Source organism: Dendroctonus ponderosae, unplaced genomic scaffold (genome assembly GCF_020466585.1).
Source record: "Dendroctonus ponderosae isolate FM_Combo_2020 unplaced genomic scaffold, Dpon_F_20191213v2 Dpon_F_20191213_5, whole genome shotgun sequence".
NCBI lineage: Eukaryota > Metazoa > Arthropoda > Insecta > Coleoptera > Curculionidae > Dendroctonus > Dendroctonus ponderosae.
In genome coordinates, this window is record NW_026018715.1 from 6,270,009 (window position 1) to 6,291,571 (window position 21,563).

The 21,563-nt window shown below is 31.0% G+C and overlaps 1 protein-coding gene across 1 annotated transcript in view; it reads left to right on the forward strand.

The window, feature by feature from the left end:
• The window catches only part of LOC109539609 (polypyrimidine tract-binding protein 2), a gene marked incomplete in the record, with an annotated part of 399,312 nt that overhangs the window by 361,839 nt on the left and 15,910 nt on the right, over positions 1 to 21,563 (forward strand). Inside the window, 2 exon segments of the mRNA XM_048666924.1 lie at positions 19,966 to 20,154; positions 20,832 to 20,883. Of these exon segments, the coding sequence (XP_048522881.1) occupies positions 19,966 to 20,154; positions 20,832 to 20,883 (241 nt within the window).

Consider the following 21,563-nt stretch of genomic DNA (forward strand, 5'->3'; position numbering starts at 1 on the left):
CGAACTAATTAATGAAATCCAAAATCAGTTTTTATAAGACAAAATTACGGTACATATTGTTTATTTTTCACTGAAATTTTCCCCTTCGTTCGATGAATTGTGGTTGAATCAAAATGGCAATTTGCCCGTAAAGAGAATGGCTAATGGAGCTGTAATCCTCATTTGCTTTTTTCGTTACATTTTCGCTAAAAACTGTTCGCTTTCTAGGCCTTCGAACAAATTTTCTGCCGCAGTTTTCAATTTTTAGAATTAAAACTTGTTCTTTTTGAAAATTGTTTTCGCAGTTCTAATGTCAATGTTTCATCTTCCAACCTGTTTCTGCATTTCCGTCAATAACAACCTGTTCTTCGTACTTGCAATTGCATTTAACCGACAACGTGCCTGAAAAGTTTTAATTTTGTCACGATTAATTCAAATAGAACTAATAATACATAACCATTTTAATTTACTTTTTAGAGTTATTAACTCTAAATTTTGGATAATGAGGATTCAGAATTATCTTACCTACTGTAAATAGTAATTTGGGTTATTTAAAGTTGCAATTCACATAAAAGAATATAAAAAGTACGTCGAGAACTTTTTAAAAACGGTACATGGAGAAATTATAGAAAATCACAATGCTAATCTCAAGTTATAAATATCTGAATAACTAAAAAGTGGGAAAGAAATAGTAAATGTGCCTAAAAGTTGGCTCATTGTTTTATTAAAAAAATATATAAAAATTGCAGAAAACAATTTTAAATGGCATCTGAAAGTAAAAAAATAAGTTTCTTTTATCGGTTCTTTAAAGCTTAAAAAAATCCAATGCATTATTTCGATATTTTATGTTATACAACCAAATGTAAGGAAACCTGTAATTTTCCAAATAAAGAAAGTATTATGAAAGTTACTCAACAGCTTTTTTCTGTACAAATTCCACAATTATTCTCAATCGTTAGGAGTTTTCCAGTATTTAACACTCGAAAATAAATGTAATTTACACGTTCAAGAAACGAATGTTTTTAGCAAGTTCGGAACACTCAACTCAAAACTTTTACGGGAAATGTTTCAATGATCGAATTTATTTTGCAAAACCATCAATCACAAATCACATTATGTTATTGTTATTATTATTGTCCTGATATCTTTTCAACGAGTCAAATCAATCAAATTCCCTTAACAGGGACATTCCAAATTTCCACATTAATGTCAATATTTAAGGGGAATTTCAGGATTTCAAAGCAATGACTGATTACCATCAATGGAGCATTTAATCTAAAAAAATCTGAATACGTATTGTTAAATATAAACTTTATTGGATTTTGCGAGAACATGATTTTATTATATTAGTCCCTGTCGTTTATAAAATAGACTTTCATATTCTCTCTTCAATTGTTGATAAATGTTTAGTATCAATATGTTACGCGAGTTGATTGCGATATATTATCACGCAAGTGAATCAGGGGGTTTTAAATATTTCAGTTTTATTATGAAAAAGTCAATATGAATATTGATAGGCATTCAGCCGGGATATATTGAAAATGTTCTTTATCACAATTTGCATTCATTATATTATTTGTTGAAAGTCACTCTGAACATGCGTTAATAATAGTGTAACGAGTTTCATGTTTAAGCGCTTTGCAGAACATTTTTTCAGTGAAAAGTTTTATTTTGAATGAGACGATACGACTAAATGTATTTTCGCTGGTGCAATTTCTGCACAATTCTGAGCCGTTGCAGATCAGTGGAGTTTTTCGCTGAGCCATCTTAAAATTGAACAATTTTCTTGATTTTATGATTCGTGTAATTATGTTTAAGACATTCTAGATTTAATGCTCGATATTCGTTCAAAAATGTACGTTCCACATTGGCCTACTTTTACTGTTTTATTTTAATAAATACAGAACACGATTGGGACATATCCAGTTTCAGTCTGTAAAACATGTTAATGTACCGATAACGGTAAATAAATGTGACCAAGCAGCATATCAAGGGTTATTCTAATGCAATAAAACAATGCACATTTTCATAAAATCCTTAGTGTTTTTTTTTTGAAAAATTTGAACATTCTTAGAAAATTAATTGAAATTTCGAAAAATTGCGCTCGAGTTAATTACGATTCTGCTGGAATATGTAAGATTTTCAGGGCTCAACTATAAGGCAAATAGCAGTCAGAACGTTTTTTTTTTAGCTGTATAGGAGATACAAATAAATAATTCACCAATCTCTCTGTTACTTTTTACAATTTGTTGTGATGTTTTACTAGTAAAACGAAAATTGGAAAAAGGCTAGCGATGTTCAGATGGAAGCCGGAGCTAAGTGTGTGCTTCTGTCTTACAGTTTTAAAAATGTTTTCTCAATTTTAATTGTTTGTCCTCTAAGATTCGGATCAATTTGTATGTGTTTCTGCATTTATTTATGTAATTAGACTGTTATTAGCTCTGAAAAAGGAATGCCAGTTTTCTGAATGAATGAAATTAATCTTGATAAAAGACTCATTATTTCAATATTGTTCGCTTTTCTACGTTTGCAAAGCTTGGATCGAGACTATTTCTATTTCATTTCAGTAATGATTCCAAAATATAAGAAGTCACGTTACAAAAAACATTCAGTTCTCTAAGTATAAGCTTTGAGAATGTTTTGAGAATCCTTTGAGAATCCTTTGAGAATGTTTCATACAATTCTAAATCAACTTTTTTCGGAAGGTTTATTTCCGCAAATCTGGATCTCGCACATTTCTGGCGCTCTGTATTTGAGGCATAAACAAGCTGTTCTTCATCGACAATTTAGCAAAAGGATTCCCAGATTTCCAAGTAAGGAATAATTAATGTAACTATCGTTTATAGGAATTTCTAATACGTAGAAAATGTAGACAAATAGTTGTTACATCGTTAAATAAATGGAATTGAGGGCATCGTCAATTAGGAAAACCTACCATTAAATGCATAAAAATGCAGCTCTATATTTTGAATTTGAAAAGAGCAATTCCTAATAAGCATCTAAATATAGAGAAACTGTCTTGATTCGTTGACTATTAAACATTCTTTGTTGGAAAAACTTCTTTCCGTAAATGACGAAATCCCTACTTTCCATAATGAGATATTCAAATGCGATTTACCTTTCATATTGGATTTATATCTTAAATATTTAGTATGAGCTCGTTAACTCCAAATAACAAGTTATCTAACAGAGTGCCACCTCGAATCAATTTAAACCATTTCGGGGTTTGTGAGGCTCATTAGTTTAATCCCCAATTCTCGCAGTCGGTTTTACTGCCAGTACGATAAGTAATGGGCCTGTCACACTTTCCGATGTTACATTTAAATCTCAAACGACAACAACCAATAGAAGATAAGTAAGCAAGGCAGAAAGACATTTCTGTTTAGATTTACCCTAATATCCCTCTTGCGGTTTCTTTGTTCTCTGCTAATCTTTAATGTTGATAAAATAAACCCCGCGGAAAAAATAAACAAGTAGAATGGATAGCTTTAGTAAAGCAAGTGATTAGAGGAGAATACGCACATCTTTTATTCTGATGGACTTTCGATATAAACCTGCAGTAGACATTATTTTTTTGCGCTTGTAGAGTCTATGGAAAAATAATTGTTCCCTTTTGACTTTTTGAGTTGAAATTTTCAGTTTGTCTCTTCAAGATAACGCGTAGCTGGCGTGAGCTTGTTTATGTGTGTGTCTGCCTTGCCTTTTATTGAAATTAAAAATTAAGTGCCCTTTTCCATCTATCCTTAGTAATAATAATAATGAACCACATTAAATGCTGTGAAATAAAGTCTGCAAAGTTGAACAAAACAGATCAAGCAATATGAAGAAACTAAATGTGAACTATTAAGGACAAAGCAGTATTTAAACATAATCATTGTACAATTTTATTTAAGTTGAATTTCTTTGTGATCTTAGTTATGCTTTACCGCTCCCAATTGATCAAACGAACAGCAGATACCGAACGTTGCGCATAGAAGCAAACTAGAAAATCACACAACGTGGTGTTTTTATTGTTAATTTTAATTTAATTAAGCTACAAACGTCTTTTATGCATTGTTGATGCAGTCAGTTCTTCGCTAATTAGCAATAAACTCATCAAAGGAAATCCTGCGCCTTTGCTTATCCGCTGTTAATCCGCTGTGGGTCGCTGTTGCTAAAGTTTGACGGATTTGAAAGTAGCTCGGTAATTATAAAATTTAAGGACTTAACAAAAGCTTTGTGTTTTCCAGAAAGATAAAACCAAACTTGAAAATTAATCCAGAAGGATTCGTCTAGTACATTCCCTGTTTAATGATCAATGAGTGTTGAGGATTTTAATTAAACTAGTACTTTTATTTAAATTGAATTGCCATATTTTGGCCGAGAAGTTGTTAACCAACTTTTATTTAATCCAGTTTTAGTTGAAATTGGCAGGGCATGTTAAGTGGGACTCAGTTGGTCATTTAATCATTTTGGTTTAATTTAGAATAGTTTTTCAAACATTTCAGCATAAGTAAACTTTGTAGCCCAAATGTAATTTTACAAACTCATCTTGGACAATCATATGACTTTAGAAAATTGTGAAATCATCGATAAAATTGTATGTAATATTATTTGTTGTTAATTTTATTATTTGTAGGCATGTATATAAACCCACATTGGTATGTTTGCCAAACCAGGTATGTTTGCATCAGACTATTGTCAATATTTAGTCGATTTTAAAGCTGTTTAATTATCGAAAAATCAGTTAAATTATTTGCAGTGAGGCTGCAATGGAATAGATTGGAAAAAGCTACTTTCACTGATTTTCCGGGAATCGCCTTGAGGGTTGTCTTAATTACAGAACTCAAATATTTGAAGTTGAAATTGATAGTTGGATAGCTTGTTTAGATTTTCACTGCAGAAACGTTCACTTGAACGTATTTAATGTTAATGGAATATCTAGTGAGCCAGTAGAATACTAGAATACATTAAACTTGAAATATTTTTCACGAATCAAAGCTAGTGATTTTTTTAGTTTAAAGTGCAATATCAGACACATACAACAATACATGCTGATGTTGCCTAGCTTTCGTGGATATGAATCAATTAAATTTTAATATTTTGCAACGCAACAGAAATCTTAAACAAACTGGAGAAACTAATAGAAATAATAAAATATGGAATATAGTAAAAATAATGAAATAATTGAAAACATAACTTTTGCGTCCATATTTACCACAGATGATATGAACACAATCTGATAAAAATCCGTAATTTCTTGCCACTGAATGAGATAATACATGCATTTTCGTTTAGACTATTGTATGAAAACAAAATAAACTTATAAATATGGAATAGCTGAAAGCACAAAAAAACCGATATAAAAATCATAAACGACATTAAGAATAAATTGTGACAGAAATCAGGTTTACTTAGTTTTTAGAATTTAGTTGTTTGATGACTAATGGCTAGCTTTCAACTTACCGCCCATCCTACATGAAAACTACGACTTTGTCATTAAATTCCATTTTCCTTTCTACGAACAATAAAAACCAGATCTACATAATATTGGCGTTGTAAGCAATATAATGTTAATTTTATTTGATTCAAATACCTTTGGTGATTCTTCTTCCAGATAGCGTAGAGCCCATTTTTGTTAAATAGTGTGTTTTGCAATGTATGCCGAAACACGTTTCCTCTTACTTTTACAGAAGTTATGCGAACAGTATAAAGATAACAAAAAAATGCTCAGCAAACATCCGATTGGTGTTGCGACACAAATCGTCCAAAAATAGGGGGTATCTCGTCAGAGCCCTAAGTGAATAACCAATTTGGTTTAAAGTTCGGAAATTTGGTGGAAGCGGCCCGAATTTCAATAAGGGCTTTCCAATCCTTAAGATTCCGGTCACGAATCTCTGGAGTAGTTCGTAGCGAGACGCAATACGTCCTTGAATAAAATTTATGAATGAATTTTAAATCAATCTAGAAGTGGTGGGAGTATCTGGAATCCGATACCTTTTAATATGTTACGGAGAACAGCGGCATAAAAACTGCTTTTTTGTTCAGATTTATTATTTTAATTTAACTACCAAAAAAATGAAATATCATTCCTTCCGCAGAGTATTTCTTACTCATGAACCTTTAAAACCAGCCAAATATAAATTATCGATCAAGAAAGTGGTGGAAGAAATAATAAAACAACCCTGTCACACTCATGTGCTCATCAGGAGAAGATAAACTTTTTTTGAATCGTTTGTTTTAAGGTCTTCCATATCAGATGCTTAAGATGGACATTTTTGATTAGTTTAGTATTCGGAAGTTGCATTACAATATACAGAGCGCTAATTAAATCAACCTTTCCTTGTTGTGAAATATTTCTTAGTTTTTGCTCTGGTCTACTTTAGGAGGGTTTTTTTTATTTTTTCTCAGACCTGACAGAAAAACCTGAAAAAAATGTATTAATTCTTTCCATTAGGTGACCAGACGCCAAATAACTTCCAAGTTAGATTACACGAAACTTCGGAAGATTTTGAACTAAGACATAATTTTCTTCCTCTAATAGAAAACATGATTTTGACAGCAATTCTTTGCTTAATTTAAAAACTGATTTGGTGATTTTGGGTTGTGGATTTGTTTGAGAATCTTGTTTTTGTTACGCTGACGAGAATTTATAGGGGCAGCTGTAGGAAAAGACAAAGTTAAAAAGCGTTCTTGATTAATCGATTTCATAAAAGTTGAACCAAATAGAAAAAATTGATTTTTAGTTTTTCACAAAATAGTTTGTTAAAAATATTATATTAAAAGTATACAACTAGGGTGTTTGTTTTTTTTTTCTATAATTGTTAGATTCTCTAATACATTGATGTGCATTTTGTACCTCTATTTAATATGCTACAGAATTTAAGCAAATAACTTATACATTTATGTAAAAGAAAAAAATCAAATATGTTTTGATCGATTCTGATGTAATATTTTATTAGCTTAAAACTTTATACAAATATCTTTTCTAAATTGGTTTCTTTTCGAAATACGCATTATTTTCTGTTGGAATTTGAAATATTTTCTAAAACGACGAAAAGCATCTCGATAGTTTTGATACATTTTCCCGTTCAACTAAAACGAAGAACTATTAAAAAGGGTCAAGTTATCACAGGAAAGCTATTTAAATATGATTGTGTATCATTTTTTCTTTCACGAAGTCCAGTACCTTTTGGAATACTAAAATATACAGAATAGCAACTAGAAAATCATTATCAACACTTTGTTTTGATACCCCATTTTTTTGGTTTTTGCATATTATCTAAGAGACTTGAAAACAACTGTTTTGAATTTACATTTTTAGTGCAAAGATTTTCAAATACATACAAAAACAAGGAAAATTATTCTAAAAATTTGGCTGGAATGTCCGCTTAAAACAAGTACGTCTTCGAAACAATGTATCAAACCATCAATCCGCCTACTTTCAACTTTATGAAGCTATAGCAGTTTTTATTGTTACGACGTCGCTCTAGCAGAATACTTATTTACTGGTAAAATGTAAATGTCCCCTGTAGAGGGAATACGAAACCGTAAAGATTCTTTTATCAGCTTTTATCTCTCGTATATGTTTTTGAAAGCTCTTTTAATAAAGTTAACGTATTGAGTTTAGAGTAGAAAGCAATCAAACTGCACATAAATTACATTAGAATTATCATTATAATTTTCGTATAAACTAGCCATTTACTAACCGATAATCACAAAACTACAATAAAAAAGTATGTCTCGCTCTTAAAGGGGCATATTTTCTTATGTCTCCCTTATAAAAAATAACGGTTCAATTCCAATTGTCTAGGGCAGTTTAATTCAGTTACACCATAATTATCCTAAAATAAATTGCGCTCTTGTTAGTTGTTAGCTAAGAATAAACGTATAGCACTTTTTTCGAAACTCAAACATTCATCCAAGAAAATATTAATTTTGCTTTACTTATATATTTATCTTTAAACACCATTCTGTCCGGGAATTTTAATTATTTCAATAATCCTCCTCGGGACACGTCCCGGTCCTTGCAAAGATCCCAGATTAACCCGATGATTACGCAAACGGACTTTAGCGACCCCGAACGGGACACTAGAGATGAAGGAAAAGAACAAGCTGACGAACACCAAACAGATTTGACAATGAACTAGGAATTACCTTTTGAATAATATATTCCTTTTCATGCCGTTTAAGGCGCCTCTAATGTATGCAGATGATTTTATTATCAAAGGCTTCACAGGTGCTACTTTGACGGGAATTAGTTAACAAAGAAAGTCTGGATTAATATTAAATTCTTAAAATAAAAAAAGGTGACATTGGAATGTTTTTAAATAAAAATAATCACTTTTAGTAGAAACGAATTTGGTAATGGTTCCAGAGTTAAGAAATTTTTGAATACACTTTTCATATATATGGTACATGGCGTTTAATTAGTAAAGTCTATATATTTTTTAAATAAATTTCATTAGTTGGATACATTTACGCTTTACCAGCTAAATCAATTAATCCCAATGTTTACACAATAGTTTGAGTTGGACATTCCTTTATTTTTTATCGATTTATTAGGGTATTTACGGTATAGTGGTTTATTGCCTGTTAGTTATTAATGTCAATTTTCTTCACCAATAATTATCTATTCAAACATACTTAGTACTCTTACCGATGAACAAATTACCACATTTTTAATGGATTTTGAATTTGGATTGACTATAACTGAATTTGTTGGTTCAGATTCGTTTTATTCGCACTCGTTTCGTATTACTACTGGTCAAATAACGATATGTGAAGTGTTATCGGTACTCTAAAAGTGTTACCGAGAAGTCAACTTTTTTAGAGTAGACGTTTTTTCGGTTTTGAATATATTCATCAATCAATACGCCCCAATCCATATGGGACATGTAGCATGTTCAGTTCATATGAGTTTTCTGGAAAAGTCACAAAACAATTTGCAAACAGCGTCGAAAGCAATTTCCAGCTATTTCCCACTGTCGATTTTATTGTGCCGTCAATTTTTTCTATCACCTTTTATAGCTTTCGGGATACTCGACGATTATTATCTGGGCACATGAATATGATTACCGAATAAGGTTTGAAACAATCCTTAAAACGTCATATTGAATTATTATCAGATGTTTAGGTGTAAAGGTAGTTTATATAAATTTAGTTCAATGTTGGCTAGTGGTCCGAGTTCAGATTCACCTTGAGTTCTGAGAGAAGAGAGCATCCAATTCCCCTTTGTGTTTTTGTATTTATATTTTTCTCAATTTTACTGTTAACTTTAGTGAGTTTTTGCTGCCGTAAATGATGATAATCATTTTCAATTGAATTAATTAAATGTGTGTGAATTTTTCTAGTTCACTCTATTGAATAAGCCAACTTAACACTCAGCTATGATCCAATTTTCATAATTGACTAACTTGACTTGGCCCATGCTTTTGTTAGTTAACGCTTCATATACCACACTGTTATTTTTAAGTACCTAAATGATAATTTTTATTATAATGGAATTTTTAGCTTAACTGTTATTCAAAGGAATATTCACTTGAACTGTCTGTGTGTTCGCATTATTATTCAATCATACTATGTATAATTATGTAACTCAATACACAATGACTACACGAAAACAGTGCAAAGAGCAAAAATATTTCTAAATTGAACACAGGAAAAATAAGGCCATGTGCATTGTCTTAACTATTTGTTATAACTAAACATGCTAATAATTTTGTTATAATTTTAATTTAAAGTGAGTACCTTGTAAGCTATTGGTGCTATAGAGAAAAATTGAAACAAAAACACTGACACAAAATTGAACTTTGACACCCTGTACCTCGTAAACGCATAACATTGCAAAAATATTGTCATAAAATGTTTGTCTAGTTTCTGGTCTACAATGGACAGTTAAACTTATGAAATTTAACTTTGAGTCGCCCTGTATAAAGGTTTTAACGTTTTTTTTTCTTTTGCACGAGTATTTCTTAAGGGGCAGTTAACGAATTGGAATTGGAATTTAGGACATTTAATAACTTATTAGCACAGATTTGAAGACATTACACGCAGTTTATAATAAAATATAAAAATCTGATATAATTAGTTTTTAACTGCAGACTTGGCAGTATCGCTAAATATACTCCAGTTAACATAACATCTTTATATCGACTTGTTTACGACCAGATTGGGCAAGTTTGTCAAGCACCTAGACCCGAGATAAATTACCAAAGTTTACCACGTACATATTCCTGTAAGATTGGTGATAGCATTAAATTAAGTTATTCGTGCAAGTTAACTGCAATTTCGATTTCGCATAACTGTAATATTATGAGTTTCGAGTGCATCTCTCTATCGTATGTACTGAGTTTCAAATTTGTTAATAACTTAAGCGAAACGGAATAAGGAGAACCTGCGACAGAATTTATAGCCTGCTAACAGGATGAACTGATTTACCTAAAGCAAATGGAAAAGTTTCGGTTTAATAATTCAAATCAGGTTAAGTAAAACTGGTTAAGTAAGAAAAATACCCCAAACATCTTCATTTAAGGATTCTACTATAGTATTAAAAAAAATACATATTTTTTTAAATACAAAGAATCTCAAAATGCAATTCAGAGCTTGTTCATTTGAACAAAGTAAATTTCATGAACCACAACCGCACCATTTGAATCAACCTCTACATTACAAAGATACAAGACATTTTATTTTCATTCATATAAGCCTGAGATCAGTAGATGAATCTTTGTCGCATAATTAGGACGAAGTTAATATAAGTTAATATATCAAAACTTCCAGTGTATAAAATTTAATGCGGTAAAGTTACTAATACCAATAACCTTGTTTATGAGACTAAGAGGTAAGTAAGCGATAAATTACTTGCTTTGGTGGTCATATTATGCAATTAGACGCAAGTGCCTAAAAGCTCTTACGTCATTAGGGTACACGCACGACCCCACACCTGACACCATTAGGGAATATAAATGAGACTCCGGAAAAGGAGACGCATTCCTGGGGTGCAATTTTAAAAGCTTTTATTACTAGATCTCATTTCCCTTTTACCAAATACATCTAAATGGCAAATTGGTAATGTTTAACGCGCTAGTGGATAATGGAATGTTTATGTGGGCATAACAGGGATTTGGGAAGTGTTAACTGAAAAATATGGACTATTGAAGTTTTTTTTTCGTTATTTTTGATTAAATGTTTATATCAAACCTTTCCCAGCATTTGCGTCCAGTTTTGTCAAAAACAATGCGAACTTGCTATTATTTAATAGACAATTTAATTAAAATAGAGTGCGAACCGTTTCTGTATCGCAAGAAAAATTGAAATGTTTTCCTACGAGGCGAATTTCTTGTTAAATAACTTTATTTTGTTTATGTTTTATAAAAATATGTCAAATTTAAGCGAGAGCGATTAAACATGTTGATGTTCAGATGTGTGGAAAGCGTGTGATTTCAATAATCGTTTAGGTTAGTATATATTTTTGTTTCATTTATTTATGACTATTACTATAATAGTTGTTGGAATCATTCTTAAAGCTTTGTATTCTGCTACACGACGATTTTCATTTCACTATAAAAATACCCATTTCAATCCGATAGTCAAATGTTCACCAGTAGCACATCCTGTATTTATTCAACGAATATTCAACAGTATATTCTTTAAAGTACATAATATTCTTTAAATTTTATTTTATATCATGATATCATGAACAAATGGAAAATCATCAATAAATATTACATAAAGATAACTTGAATTTACAAAAATATAAAATGAAAGGTGTTTTTCAGTCAAGAATTATTGAGTGGAATATTGTTAAAATTTACTGTGTTCGCTTTCGCATAGTATTTGAAAGTGCTTGTCGTTCATGCAAGAGAATCGTCAGGTAGAAATTCCATATATGTACATACTAAATTTTACGCTGGAAAACATCGATTTTGAACCAAACTGAGAATCTGAACTTGCAGCGAAATAAGTTTTCATCGCGTCATCTATTGACAAAATGTTAGATAAAGATGGCATTTTATCTATAAAGAGTTTTCGTAAAAAAGTAATTTTGGCTGTAATATTTTACCTTTATAAATGTAATAAATAAATGCGCTTAATCAAGTGGTGGAAGTCTACTTTCCGAAAAACTTTTTGTGGTTTTTCGTTCACCTTTCTCGCAATGATAAGAAAATTGAAATCGTTTTAATATAAAAGCTTATCCAAGTACTGCATTACATGGAGAAATCTTGAATATAATTATCATTAGTATATTATGTATTTACGCATTTAACTAAATTGTTTTTAATTTAACATATTTAACTGAAAAAATTAATATTTATTTGATTCAATCGAAATTCCAAATTTACTGTTTCATTTTTATAGAACATAACAAACTTAGAAATAAAAACTGTGAGACAAATTATAAACGAATCAAATGGAGAAACGAGGGAAATATAAACCAGGTACTAACTATTATGCAAATTGAACAACGATTGTTTTAAGTTAAAATATTCAAAAACAAACTCTAAGTGACAAGGTCCAATTTGAGCACAATTACACTACAAATTAACATTAACCCAAACTAATCAACCAAAGATAAAATTAATATTAAGCGAAAAAAATTAAATAGCAGCGAAAGTTTGTACCACCCCCTAGGGATTTTTAAAGGCACATTCTAACGAAGTTCACATTTTTTATTGCTCTGATTACCTTTCATCGAAAATGTTTGAAAATGAAGTACACCCTAAATCACCTCTAAATTTAAGCTAATCATGCATGGATTCTATTAAGTACCCATTTACAAATTTTGTTAGTGGAAAAGCTTAACAAAAACTCTGGACGAGCATTAACCAAGCATCCTGTATATATGATTTACGAATAGCTTTGATTCAAAGAAAAATTAATTAGAGTCTGAATCTGAACATAAAAGAAACCGTAAACAATTTATTTGCCATCGAGCATTGTAAAGAATTATTCAACCGATTGTGCATCGTCTCTGAGCAAATTCAGGCCCAATGTCGGGTAGAAATACCATTACGGTAAGCTATAAACAAGAAAAAGATGTGCAACAAAATTGTGTCTTAAAGAGACTGTGTAGGTATTTATAATGTATTTTTGGTGATTTGTCACCGCAACTCATTTTATAAATTCGATATAAAGTAATCCAAAAGCAAATTTAAAACATTGTTAATTACGACAATTAGGGAATTGCATCCGAATGAAGGCCTGGCCTAACGATTCCACAAAATGAATGGATTGAACAGGGAAATCAATAAAAATTAGTTCCAATTTTCGTTGAAGCGCAAAGCATTTATTATAGTATTTAATTATGGCTCCTGCCACGCATAGGCTTAATGGAAAATTGAATTAATCTCTAGCTCGGGGCATGAAGGCCAAACATTTTAATGAACTTTCCCTTCGGAAATAGAACACGCATAATGTTCAATTAATTATTGGAACAACTTTATTACAATTGTTTCGATTTTGGCCAGTTGGTTATTAGTGGAAGCCCTAATAATAGCTAATCGGTGCCGGAGCATTGACGAAAATCCCTTGGAAATATTGGCTTTGACCGCTGAAACCAATTGGCATTATACAGCTTTATTAAGTAATATGAAATGTTCGTAGGAGAACTGTAATAAAATTACAGCGCTAGTGTTCTAATCCACGACTTTAGAACACTAGTGCTGTAATGACAACAATTTGTCTTTTGGAGTTTATTTGATATACAATATTGAATACAATTTTATACTCCTAATATAACGTGTGAAGAACGACATTTTAAGCTCCGACCTATTTACTATTTTATTGCTGTCAGATGATGGTCGGAACTAATATTGAAATTCAATTACTATAATGATATATAATATAATAATTCTTTTTATTGTTATTACACATTAAATAATATACTTATGTATACGTATACACCTTAAAATGCTTGCATATTATCTTCATCCAGATGACTGGCTAGTGAAGGCCAGAGCGTGTAAATATAAAAATTGCTTTAATTTTAAGGTCCTAAAGTGGTCTACATAGATATTCATCTACTATCTTAACTGCCTGGTAATTCAACCTATTATTTTCACAACCTACCATTCACTCCCTTTTTGAATGAAATAAATGATCTGTAAATGTCTGGGAGGGCCTGTCGAAGTTCAAGTGCACTAAGTGCCCCGAAGTAAAAGCTGTTTAAAGTCAATTTACTTTTTTGTTCGAAAAAAAAAACCCCAGCCTCAAAAATTTTTAATTTCGAATAGAATCTTTTACAATATTAATGACACATTAAATTACTCGATTAAAGCGACTAAAATTCGCTAAACCAAACGGAGCTTTCGAAAAATGTATTAAGGAAGATATCAGCATTATATTAATTAAATAGTAATAATAGACACATTTAATTTCCAGGCTTTTTCAAGATCTAAATAGAAAATAAATACAAGCAAATGAAAAAAAACTTGTCAGAGAAAAGTTTAATTAAAATAAAACAAAATTTAGCCTACACGTTCCATGCAAATATTACGATCAGCTCATGCATATTACGGCTGATTTTAAAATTAATGAAATTAAAGTGTTGATACTACGTGTATATCTATCACTTTAGATGTTATCGTCGACCAGGATTGTTTATGCTCCGGCACACATCCGAACAAAGTAAACTTCCAAAACCCAAATTAGAATTTCCTTGAAAGTTTGAGATAGAGTGTAACACCTCAAATTATGGAGCATACAAGAGATCGACGATCGACAAGAACAGGATATTCTCAGTTCAAAGTTTACTTTTCTCTAATCGATTCAGAATAGAGGGTGTCGGTTACAAGTTTCAATGAACGTGGCCGGCCTCAAATTTACTAATTGCCAGTGAAATTCACTGTCAAACTTGGGCTTTAAGATGATCGAATCGTGATATATTGCTGGCACAAGTGAGACTAATAGATCTAATAATGTGGATGAAATAGTTTCATCAAGAGAATTACAACTGATTGTTCTATAAGCCGTCGTTCGCTTTGTCTATAACGATGTCAAGCTTTTGAATAACGGATTTATTATTATTAGTCTGAACTTCCACAACAATAATTAATGCAAGTCATATGATTGATCAGATAGGGTTTTAGTCACTTATTCAATATAAATCCTCATGATTACCTCCACATGCCTTATTTAGAAGCAATTCCTCAATGCTGTCTGATTTAATCTCAGCTCAGTTTGGCAAATCCTTGCACCCTCTCAGGATGCGCATATCTGCTAGATTAAAAGGATTATTCGTAAATTATCCCATATATAGCATCGCACACAAAAACACGCATGTGTTCACTTTAAGGTTTTATCACCATTATATGTGTATTTGAAATGTTTAAAATTTCTTCATGCAGTAAATAGAACGATGCACTTTAATTAAGAGTATATAAACTGACAGAGTAGAACTAAAAAAAAAATGTTGTGTGACATTAGGAGTATACAAAGTGTCCCACGATGACTAGCTGTTTATTTATATTGAAAGTTTTGCTGAGGGATCCCAATTTCGTCTTAACACGATCAAAATTTAAATAAAATTTCTTATCATTTACGTCTTCAAGAATCGTTGGAGATCGGCCAATTTACACAACATAAACTCACGACATTTTTCTAACACACTAAAGAATGAAAAATTGAGCATGTTTTAAGGCAAAAATAGTATTCTGTACCTTCTACGACAACAGTGAAACAAAAGCAGCTTCTTATATGTCCATCTTCTAAAGATAGTTTTCGCTCAATAATTATTATCCAGAGATGCACTTCAATTAAAATTTGCTGAAAAATATAGGGTGTTCTATTAAATGTTCCAATGCTTGGACCTGTCCGGTTTAAACAATGCGCTCTATATAAAGGAAGACCATTGCGAATGATAAGATGAACATGGACTTTCAATTTATTTGACGTTGATTTAAATAAGGCCGCATGGGGCTTAGTGGCACGTTGTTGGAATGTTTCAAATTTTTACAAACTGATTTGACTAAGTGTTGCCCTCATTTTGATTCTCCTTAGATGCAAACTTGCACTCCTGAGAAATTTTCGTTTTTAAATCATAAATATCATCTATAAATATATCTTTGTGTTAATTATTAGCGGATTATTGGAAATTTAAAAAGGCCTTTTCCTTAAAATTCGTTACATTTCTCTCTCATTCCATATGGATTCGATTGGCCGAAACCAAAACTCGATGTACACAAGGATTTTTCAAATATACCGTCAAAACTAAAGAAACGCTTAATCTCATGGAGGAAACTCCAAATTATGGTATTTATTAATTAAATGCGTTAAATCAATAAGTTCAGTAGTCACAAAAATTGTCGGGCGGTTTCAATTCGAAACGATAACTTTAACGGAAAGAGACAATTATTGTCATTTATTTGGAAGTAGTTTCATATCAATAAAGCATGGAACATGTTTTAGCAACAAAAAACAACGGAAACATGTTTTAGCTGGTAATCAGCATTAGCGTGTATGCTTGTTTCCATATTATTTCCTTCTAAGTTTCCATATTTGATTTCACAGAACAAATTTTTATTTTTTTTGTAAGATTAGTGATTTTATTTGCGAATCCTTATTATCGAAATAAACAAAAGTAACATTTAAACTTGAAAAAGAAGCTTATGGATATATTTTCGTCAACTATAATTAGTGAAATTATCACGTAAAACTAAACTCGGATTTATTTCGGGTTTATTGAATTCTGAAACATTCCTGATCTATGTCCGTACACTACGATTAATTTAGCGGCATTTGCACCTGAACGGTTTCATTCTTTTCCAAGTTATGGTGATTCGAATCAAGTGCAATCAAAACGAGAAGAAGCGATGTCCCCATTGGGCAGTTACTAGGGCATGGAATCCCTACACGTAAACAACGGTTATCTTTTATTCAACTAGATCCTACTTTTTCCTTTGTCAGCTCTCTAAAGAACAATTGTTAACTATTTTCCATGAATGACGTTGCAGTTTGGTGATGTGGGCTTTAAATCGGCTACCGGAGTAGTCGTTTGATATCAACATCTATTATTATTGGATAATAATAAATCTCTATTATTAGTGGAAACAAGCCAAACAGGCGAAATAATTAAATATACAAGTTGTTTCCTAATTGAGTACAAAAACCCTTAGCTGATTTTATGAGAAAACTTTAATATGAACATGGGGTCGGAAGAGCTTCTTTTCCGAGCTACTGGGTGTTAAAGTTTATAAGATTCTATACTGTTTTAATTTTTATTTATTTTCTAATTTCCAAACCATGCAAGATTTTCTAGCCATATCTGGTATGCAATTTGCAATAGATACGGGCCATTAAAAAACATTGACGGAGATAATGAGTAAAATTATTTTGAAAGTGAAAGCGCGATGGCCCTGTAAAAATATAATTTTAACAGTCTATTAAACGTACAATTTAACTCTTAATAAAAGTTATCTCTTACATTTCTTCAATATATGCCTCCGTTTAATTACAAATTGCGATTGTCTTAGGCAGTTCTTCTGATAAAATTATTATGAAGAGCGCATGAAACAAGTGTGTCATTAAACGGTAACAATAACAAAATAAATTGAAATCCTACGCCATAGAAATTGTTGAAAAAGTGCACCCGCTTTTAAAATTCAACTCCTTTTTGGAAATGTCGGTTTATAATTTTTCATTCGCTTTAGATTGGGAACGAACCATTTTTCAACTCAGGTTTATATTAACTTTCTCTCATGAAATCAGCTCAAAAATACGCCCTTGGACTTTTTGTACTCAACTAGGAGTCACCCTGTCTTCAGGCGGTACTTGATTATTATCATCTGCAGCCGATCTTACTTTCGAATATAAAAAATTGATTTGGAAACCAAAACCAGCCACATAAAAAATTGTAATTGATCGCATTCCCGTCGTAATACTACAATTTTCATGTGCAATCTGAAATACGATAAATTAGAATTGTTTGGAGTCTTCCCATGTTTAATTACCTATCCAGGGTTTTAAATGATGTAATATACTAAGTATAACTAAACAACCATTTACTACAACTATACTAATTAGTTTTCAAGAGATAGTATTTATTTGATCATCTAAAATTTTCAAATTTACGATTGTGTTCGTTTCTTTGCTGTGTATCGAAATAATGGGCACCTAAAATTAAGTTAGATTTCCGCTGGAATTAAGTTGCATATTCGAAAGTTTTGGCTTAACAAGATTGCAAAAATAACAAGATTAGGAAAATCCCAATACAAAAAGATTAGCCAGACGAAAGGGGACCGAAAAGGCTAAATGCCGCGTAGGAAAAGTTCCTCGTTTATGAAAATCCCGCACAATTAGGCCGGCTGATGAGGTTTCGTGTTGTTTTTCCCGAACATAATATTGTAGTACAATGTAAAACGACTTCGCCGACGATAAAGTTAAACTTTGATGGCCTGCGAATTCAATTAGCAAACTTTTTTCATTCTTTTCATTTCATAAAAAAGATTACGAGTTGCGTGCATCAAGGAAAACATTCAAATAAACAGCGGAGGGAACGAGATGAGAATATTGAATTTGTAATTTGCAAGGCAGGGAAAAATGCCCTACTAATTTATTTTTTAATTTGTTTCATTTTTTCTGGTCTTCAGTCAGCCTAACAATTTACGTTTTTTAGTTTTAAAAAATCTCACTTATAGATGTATTTGAGCGCAACTAACACTATTTTTATCAAATGTTTCTACTTTAGCTACTACTAAATTTTTAAATATATAAATAAAAATTTCTACAGATCAATTTTTTCGGAAATCCCTTTAAATTTGTCATCAATTTGGCTAATTCGGTATTACTTTTCAAGATGAAACCTTTTTACAACCATATGTGAGCCACGGATAATATCAATTTTATGTTTAAAATGAAACCCTTTGTACATTTTATGCAGAATTGTATTGTTGATAAAACTCGTATTCCGCGATTATGAAGCTAATTAGATTTTATGTGTTCATTAAAATTTAACCGAAAATCTCATTGGACGCAAAACTTCTTCAAACATAGTGTTTTGTAATGGGGAGCGAATCTTTTAAAAATGGGTTTTTGCGGTTCATTTGAAAGTCTTAAATGTATTTTGGCACTGTAAATGATTTTTCAATATTCGTATGTTGGTATTTAATGTTCACAAAGGCACACCTCCCGCTTTTTCAGTTTTGAAGTTCAGTTTTAAAGGTTTAGTTCCCTGGGATGAGAATAAGTATTTGTAATGAGATAGGAAATACAATAATATTTTTAATCGTCATTCATTAGGTATATAAAAGCAAGAAAAAATTGAACAATTCTCTGTATGAAATGTAATCCTTAAAGCTTTTGTTATTCGAATGAGTAAACACAGATAAAAGTTTGGCTACGAAGTAAATTCACTTGAATTTATTTCTAAGCTTGTTTTTCTGTAGAAATCTAGAAAGGATGGTTTTACTATTTTTCCAAGAGGAGCCTCAAATTCAAAAAATATATATTAAAAGAACTTTATTTAAAGTACACTCGCAAGACGTTCTTAAAAGATTTGCAATTAGTTACAATACACTCTATGTAAGCGGTGACTGAAGATAAACATATTGAAAATGGGTCACTTTTTTGAATATTTTAATGTTGGATTTTGGAATTTATAGAAACTGCGGATCTTTAAAATAGTTTATGTAATTTTGGTTGAAAAACTTTTTCTTCATGCTTAGAGATGATTTAAAATACCATTGTTTGCAATTGTTCATCGTATTAACACTGAAAGCACTTCAATATTATCTCTATAACCTCGCATTTTTTGCATGCAAATATACAGGGTGATTCACCTAAAGCAAATTTATTTCTTGCATTCATTGGGTTCAGCTTTCGCAAAATTTTATTAAATCTATTCCACCATCTAAATGAAAAGTCTCCAAGTCTAATTTGCATTGATTATGTGTCACACCTTGATATATGAAATGTGTATTAAGCATCTTCCTTATAATTCGTAGCATTTGCATAAAATTTCCATAATAATTTTAATACAAAGTATATCAGGTAGATTTTCGATTGTTACAGAATGCATCGGCTCAGGCAGCTTTGCAAGCGGCTCAGGTGCACGCTCTAACGAACAACTCTGTAACCCCATCAGCGACCCCAACGACCCCAGTCACAAACGGTCAGGACATTCAGGGTGGACCAAATACAGTGCTCAGGGTTATTGTGGAACATATGATCTACCCCATTAGTTTGGATATTTTGTATTTGGTACGTTTATTTTTCATTTTATTTTGAATAGAAATATTGATAAATTTACCAACTTTAAAAATCGCTCGTTTGCGTTGTTGTCCTAATGAAGTTTTAGTTAATTGGAAGTAAAATATCAATTTCCTTCAAATATTCGTACGCGTTTTGACAATGTATTGCCTAAATGTTAGAAACGGGGCTTCTGCATTGAATAACATTTTTTTATTTTATTATTGAAACTTTCACGCCATTGTTAAAAATACATCTGAAAAATGAGTAGAAATTATTATCTATTACCGACAATGGGAATGAAATAGATTGATTACGATAAATATTGATAATTAAAGCTTTTTCAAGAAATTTTTAATTTTTATTTTAAATGTTTTCTTCAATTTACACAAAGCTTATTTATTGTTAACAACGGTCAAGTCGTCAGCACAAATTTCAACAACATTTACTAGAAAACTCCCACGACATTGCTAAAAAGAAATCTAAAAATTGAGATAAAATTAGGTATTACAAATAATAGTAGTATAGTAGTAATAAAAGGTATTACAAATAATAAATTAAGATAAATATCGATAATTAACGAATATGTACAATAATGGTGAGTTTGAGGTGTTATACTTTTTGTTTTGTTATTGTTTTGTTCGCTTTGTCAAATCAAGAATTTATATTTATTTCTCTTTTCTTTCTAGATATTCCATCGCTACGGCAGAGTCCTAAAAATTGTCACGTTCACCAAAAACAGTAAGTGTTTATATTTTTCATTAGTATTTATATGTTTTTGAACAATACAAATATCATATGTTTTAGTTGGCCTATATTAGTTGGACAGTGATAAAAATATAAACTTAAATTAAATATAACACTGATTCTAAGACATTCAATTTGTTACCACAAGCGGAAACATTTACCTCTGGTGGATTTTTAAATCTCGGATGAGTTATAAATATTAAAAAAATATTTTGCAGTATTTTATTTAATGACAATATTCCGTTGTGTGCTCCTAAGAAATAAATTTTAAAAAGCCCCGTCACATTGTTTTGTTTTGAGCTCATTGAGCCGATGAAGAAGCGTCGGTATTTTCGATGGCTCACTTTTTGTTAGAAATCATCTTTTAAATCACCACGTGATTGAAGAATTATACCTCCGAAAGCCTCCGTATAATTATGAAACTCTGATTTCAAATACATTCTTTTTAAATTTAATCGAATCTGAATTTAAAATCAGAATAGAAAAACAATTATTTCAATTTGGCAAAATAAAATGTTATAGAGAGCTATTTATTTGCCATTAAAAACAAATATAATAATACTATTCCAAGAAGAGAAGTCATTTGCCCTTGAATTTTTTACTAAAATTGGAGTTTTGAATGACAATTGGTTTATTCAGTAAACAACTTTGGGCAATATTCTGAGATCAATTTT